This window comes from Anoplopoma fimbria, chromosome 13, assembly GCF_027596085.1.
Source record: "Anoplopoma fimbria isolate UVic2021 breed Golden Eagle Sablefish chromosome 13, Afim_UVic_2022, whole genome shotgun sequence".
NCBI lineage: Eukaryota > Metazoa > Chordata > Actinopteri > Perciformes > Anoplopomatidae > Anoplopoma > Anoplopoma fimbria.
Window position 1 is genome coordinate 3,567,947 of NC_072461.1, and position 6,272 is coordinate 3,574,218.

At 38.0% G+C, this 6,272-nt stretch overlaps 1 protein-coding gene across 1 annotated transcript; it reads left to right on the plus strand.

Moving 5' to 3' along the window:
• Positions 1 to 799: 799 nt before the first annotated feature.
• On the plus strand, positions 800 to 5,380 carry p2rx2 (purinergic receptor P2X, ligand-gated ion channel, 2). Its single transcript, XM_054611515.1, has 12 exons — positions 800 to 1,081; positions 1,669 to 1,804; positions 1,935 to 2,006; positions 2,095 to 2,170; positions 2,262 to 2,358; positions 3,253 to 3,333; positions 3,479 to 3,632; positions 3,784 to 3,914; positions 4,024 to 4,114; positions 4,188 to 4,253; positions 4,355 to 4,432; positions 4,884 to 5,380. Exons 1-12 carry the CDS (start codon positions 915 to 917, stop codon positions 4,980 to 4,982), a joined length of 1,248 nt encoding a protein of 415 aa, XP_054467490.1. The 5' UTR covers positions 800 to 914; the 3' UTR covers positions 4,983 to 5,380.
• The last annotated feature ends 892 nt before the right edge of the window (positions 5,381 to 6,272 follow it).

A 6,272-nucleotide genomic window follows, 5' to 3' on the forward strand; every position in this document is an offset into this window, starting at 1 on the left:
CTTAAGGAATTCTGACCCTAGTATACTACAATGTAGTAATTATAACATTTACTACACTGGCCCATCTTTTTACCTGAAAACAAACTTCATTTTATTTTAATTATTAACTTAATTTAGAGCATCATTTTGTAGATCCTCTTCCAATTTGCACCAAGTGCAAAAGCTCCTATCTGCAAAATGATTTGATGTTTTGCTCTTCGGCCATCGATAAGCAATTTAAGGTTCTTTAATGCTATTGTAAGGGATTCTCACCATAAGGCATATGGGCGGTCAAAAACCCACCTCCCATTTTTTTAAAAATGTTAAAAATGAGGACACACAAGCATGAGTTTCACAGATCTTTTTAATGAATGTCATCCCTGATTGCTTCAAGATCAATTTTAGCATATCATATGATAAAATGCAAATCCATAGTTTTATAAAAGATCAGCGAGTTCATTTTTATTATTCAGAGCAAATTGCTGATATTTTTGAAAGAGTGAGAGGTTAAAACCAGCACAGAAGTTTAGCTTGTAAGAGGAGCCTTTTGAGTGTACTTTTAATTATGCATAATAAGTGTCAAATGTGAGCATGAATGCAATCTGCATGAATGCAATCTGTATATATATATATATATATATATATATATATATAATATATACATATTTTAAATGATCATCTGATAAACAAACATAGAGCAGTACAAACCTCAGAATAAACTGACAGAATGAAATAGAATGCATGATTCAACCATAGCTGAACCCCACCCCCGTCTCCTCTCCCTCTTTGCTGGTGCCAGGGATGCTTGATAGAGAGATGCAGTCTGAAGCTGAGCAGGAACAGAGAGTAAGAAAGAAAAACAGTGAGAGAAAGAAAAAGCTGGATACAGAGAGAATTAATCATAGAGAATAAATACTTCACAAGGACATCTCAGGATGTGTGAAATATTTCACAAGTTCATCTTGGGGCTTCGTGACTTCATAAAGGAGTATTTTCTTAGTTTCTGGGACTATGAGACACCAAAGGTAATGGTGGTTAAAAACAAAACCCTTGGATTCATATACAGAGGTGTTCAGTTTCTTGTGATCACCTATTTCATCTGGTAAGCTTCATGTTTGTGTATTTGCATGCTAAAGAGGACAATCTGAAAGGCTGTGTTAACTTCACATTGTTGATTTTTCTCCATATGTTGTAATCAGATGTCTGTGTTAGTTTTAGTGCTTCTTTCAGGATTGAAGAAATATAAAATTGCTTGTTTGTCAGTAAAAGGCTTAAGTGTGTAAAAAGAGTGCATACTGATAAAAAAATGCACTCTGATTTAAATTCTTATTATCTTCTTGTTTGCAATTAACAGGAAACAAACAACATAATGATGGAGACACAATTGATGTACATTAGAGAATGTAGCTCCCTATGGAGTCTTTCTGTCAATTAGAAGACATGTTGTTTGAACTGCGGAGACTTTAAATATGTGAAGATATGATTATTCATCTTATTGTTTCAAATCTTAAACAATTTCTTTGATTAGATGTCTTGAGTTTTATGATTAAAGTGCGTCAGTTTTTCTTTTTCTCTTGGCTTCAGCATAGAGGGCTGAACAGATTGAGTAATGTAATCTGATACCTCCAATAGTATCTACATCATGACAGAAAATCTGATGTTGCATCTGTTTGCTCTATCATCCTGAAGGTATGTCTTCATAAGTCAGAAAGCCTACCAAGAGAGTGAAACTCGTCCAGAGAGCTCAGTTTACACGCTCATGAAAGGCATAGCAGTTCATGGAGATGATATCTTGGACACTGTGGAGTACGCTCGACCCTCAGAGGTGAGTCCAGAACAAATGCTGCAGTAAAATCAAGGAAGTCTCACGTCCTGCGCTCTGTCAGCATCATTATGTCTTCATGTCAGAGTAAACCTTACTGACTAATAGTATTTTTGTGGCACATTCCTCACAGGGTGGTGATGTGATTAGTACAATATTGAGACGAGAAGTTACCTATGATCAGAGGCAAGGAAACTGCGCTGAGGTGAGAGGTCAATTAAATCTTTCTCAACAATAACATTTACAAGTATGCAAGAACAGACAATGCTGTACTGTGTCTTATTTCACTTCAGCACTTCAAAGTTGCCAATGCCAACTGTACGAGAGACTCTGACTGTGTCGAGGGAGAGGTTGACTTTGATGGCCATGGTAATGCTTTTACTTCTCATAAAACCATTGTTCAAGCTTTGTCGGTGTGTAGTTGCCATATTTTGTAGCTGTTTTAAACACTTTCTTACAGGCAAAAGGACCGGCAGATGTGTTCAGTACTACAACCACACCTTCAAAACCTGTGAGATCCAAACATGGTGTCCTATTGAGGAGTACGCTGTAGTAAGGTAAGGCAAATGATAGATAGATAGATTTCGGTCATTATTTATATAGGTGCACAACTGTGAGCTAAATGCACGTCCTATTAAGGTTTAAGACAGCAGATGTTATTGCAAATTAGAAAAAAACTATTACATACTACAACCTGGGGTCAGGACCCCCTCAAAGGGCCACAAGATAAATCTAAGGGGTTGAGAGACAATTAACAAAATAAGAAATCAGAAGAAAGATATTTCTGCTACACAAAATTACTTACATTTTTTTCAAACTTTTGTCTAGTCTACAAGTCTGCTTTTTGCTTTTAAATCATTGAATGTTTTTAAATCCAAAGGCCCTTTAAAATCATTCAAATGAACAATTTTGGTAAGATAAAATCACTCTATAGTGGAACTGGCAACTATTTGCAAATTTCCCCGCTGCGGGACTAATAAAGGATTATCTTATCTTATCTCTTATCTTATGAGATGGGGTTGCAAGCCAAAAAGGTTGTTAACCACTTGCACAAATGGCAGTTAGACCCATGGAAAGATAATGAGATGACGGGCCTTAGTTTTAGGGCGCCTGTGCCAAGCACCCATTGATGGTTAGACCGAAGATGTTGTAATAATGAATTATTGTTGGTACAGTAACAAAGAAACACGATTCACAAAAGTATAGACTTACTGTCAAAATATTGCGACTTTTAGCTAGCTTAATGGCTGGCATGGTTAGCAGTAAAACTGATAGCAGAAAAACTGAATTAACGAATCAACAATAACAAAACAGTTGTAATACAAGAGACAGACACAACAGAAAATGCTCCAACCAGGGCATTTGGGGACAAAATGGTGGTGAATATTTAGCTGAAACCAAATGACGGTGGAGGAAACAAGATTACTCTAATTATTTTGTGTTTTCAACAGAGAACCAGCATTAGTGGAGGCCATCAATTTCACAGTGTTTATCAGGAACTCCATCCACTTCCCCAGATTTAAAGTGCTGAGGTAGAGTACCTACACACACACACACACACACGCACGCACACACACACACACACACACACACACACACACACACACACACACACACACACACTGAAGCCAGAGAGCTGCAGAAGTTCAGAAGAGCTCTTGTTCTTGTCTTTGGCAGGGGAAATATTAAAGATGCTGGAAACAAGCGTAACATACAGAAATACCTCAATAAGTGTCATTATAATGAGGAGAAAGAGCCCTACTGTCCAAACTTCCGCCTGGGTTACATCGCAGATCAAGCCAGGGAGAAGTTCAGTGAGCTCTGCAAGACTGTGAGTAAAATATGTCTTCTTGGACCCATGTGTCTTATTTTAAACAATGCATACTGCCTTCATCATATTTTCATGATGTAGGTGTTAAAAATGACCTACTCTGTTACAGTGTAGTATTGCTTAAGAAAAGATATGCTGTGTTGTTGCTCAGGGAGGAGTGATCGGGGTTTTCATCAACTGGAAGTGTAACCTGGACCTGGACTCTTCTCACTGTAAACCCACGTACTCCTTCCGCCGTCTTGATCTCAGGAAGGATCAGGTCAACTCTGGTTACTATTACAGGTGAGCTTCAACACACAACGCTAACCATTTTGTTCAGTATGTTTTTGCCACTTTGGCACCTGGTATGAGTCCCAGCCTTAACCCTTGTAATGTCTGTGTAATTGTGCAGGTTTGCCAAATATTACAGTAAGGATGGGGTAGAGTCTCGGACGCTCATCAAGGCCTACGGCATCCGCTTGGATGTCATAGTTCACGGACATGTAAGTGGAAACTCTATCATTTATTTCCAGCTTACTGTCATTGTGTTATTTACATATCATTTCTATTTTTCAGGCTGGTAAATTCAGTCCCATCCCAACCATCATCAGCACTGTGACGGCAATGACTTCAGTTGGGATTGTGAGTCATCACTACGCTCATTTCTTATCTTTAGACTTTAAGGTGAAAGCCGTCGCTCTCGGCACAACAAACTGATATTCCTTTTTCTGTCGCTCCTCTAGTGTGCTATTATCTGTGATTGGATCATGCTGACTTTTCTTGACAAGAATGAAGTCTATAGTGACAGAAAATTTGATGAGGTGAGTAAAAGGCATCCTTTATTCAACCTCAACACATATATGTTCATTAAAGGTTTTATATCTCACAAAAATAGCTTAAAAGAATAGCTCAATAATCCATTTTTATGAATATAGATGTATCCAAGTACATCATTTGGTAACAGCTTCTCAATACATTTTTATTAATTTTATATTAGTTACCAATTTGGTGGTCATGGTAGTTACCAGTAAATACCTGTTGTGTTTATTTAAGGAAAAGTAATCATCATCTTAACAAACTGACAAGTACATTTAAATTATTTCCTGAATGATATGTAGTAACAGCAGTATTCTCGAAAAGGATTCTGCATTGTATTTTGAGTACTGTACACATCTTTTCACAGAAATAAATAGTAAAACTATTGGTGGTTGAATCTATTTAATGAGCGAGCAGTGTGTTTGGTCATTAAGAGAAGGATATCTGTCTCCGCAGATTGTCAAGGAGCCCGCGGTGCCCATTCCTACAGAGCTCAGCTACATCAACAGCTACGGCTCAAACCATTCAGACCTGTCAGACGGCGTACCGTTGTAATGTCGTCATGAGTGTGGACGCTCCTCTGAGTGGGGCCTCAGGAGTCTGCAGCAGCTCAGTTATGGGCTGCCAGCGGTCGCCATGCTGTTGTTAGTTGACATTAACTGACAGAGAACCAGTGACAGAGGAGGCATCATCTGACAGACAGCTGGTTCTCTCAAAGTATCTACCTGTGCAGTGAATACAGCTCATATATCATCATAAACCTGATGGACCTGAACGTGTGTGACAATGAAGTTAATTGTTTCTCTTTCACTTGACATCACTTGCATTAACACCACTGCTTATTTTCTAAACTAAACCATTTCATAAAAGCAAAAAGTATCGAGAAACATTACAAACTATACTCATTTCTATCAGTGTATTGTGGACATTCAATGCAATAAATGTCTTCTATCAACTCAAGTTCTTACTGAATTTCTCTGTCAACAGTACATCATGAGACATTGACCTCTTCTCTTATAAATCTTAGTTATTACAAACTAAAACATGTATAAAGAGCCATAACATTCTGATTTATTTCCTTTGTCTTCCAACCTGTTCAGCATAACGATAGATACAGGAAGAAACAGCCAGGAGACACAAGGAGAGCTATGAGCAGTAATCAAATAACACTGACATTTTCCTTGAAATGGTTTCTGTAACAAGATTGTGGGGAGGAGTGAATCCATCTTGATGCCTGAGAGCAATACAGATGTCAGTGGTGAAAATGACTTAAGACTATAAGGTTTAATGGATCGATATCTGCCACGATGGAGGGAGCAGGCACATGTCAGTTTGCAAGTTGTTTATGATATGTAAAGAGCTGTAAATTCATATAAGGTTGCATCTTAAACTGGTAGTGGTTGTGTTAATCGATTCCAGAGCGAAGCTTAATAACTGCTGTCTGATCTAAGATGTTTTTATTAACAATTGAAAATGTAACGAAGTAAGTCACAGGCCATTAGTGCTCCTTCGTCCGTCACGTTTCAGGGAGATACTCTAAAGAGCCGATCTAGTTGTGCCTGAGATTAAAATCTGAAATGTGATTACTTGTCTGGGAGACGCCCATCAGCAGGCAAAGTGAGTCATCTGTGGGGGCAACGCGGTTACAGTGAAGGATGTGCATGGGGTAAGATCATGATCCGGACCTGCTCACAATAAACATGATTTTCACATTCAGTAACAATAAAAAAAAATAATAATTCACAACCAGCTATAAGCGCCTGATCTTTTCATATCATCACTGTTAAAATTGATCAAGCTGAATTAAAATGAAAAAAAGACTTAAAAAGGTTCAGATTTGCTCAA

What these genes read in the sequence shown, in the direction of transcription:
- p2rx2 (XM_054611515.1), top strand. Translation starts at nt 915, where the DNA reads ATGTGTGAAATATTTCACAAGTTCATCTTGGGGCTTCGTGACTTCATA. An exon ending in GGTTGACTTTGATGGCCATG is followed by an intron (nt 2,171 to 2,261) that starts GTAATGCTTTTA and finishes ACTTTCTTACAG; the next exon opens with GCAAAAGGACCGGCAGATGT. An exon ending in ATGTCATAGTTCACGGACAT is followed by an intron (nt 4,115 to 4,187) that starts GTAAGTGGAAAC and finishes TCTATTTTTCAG; the next exon opens with GCTGGTAAATTCAGTCCCAT.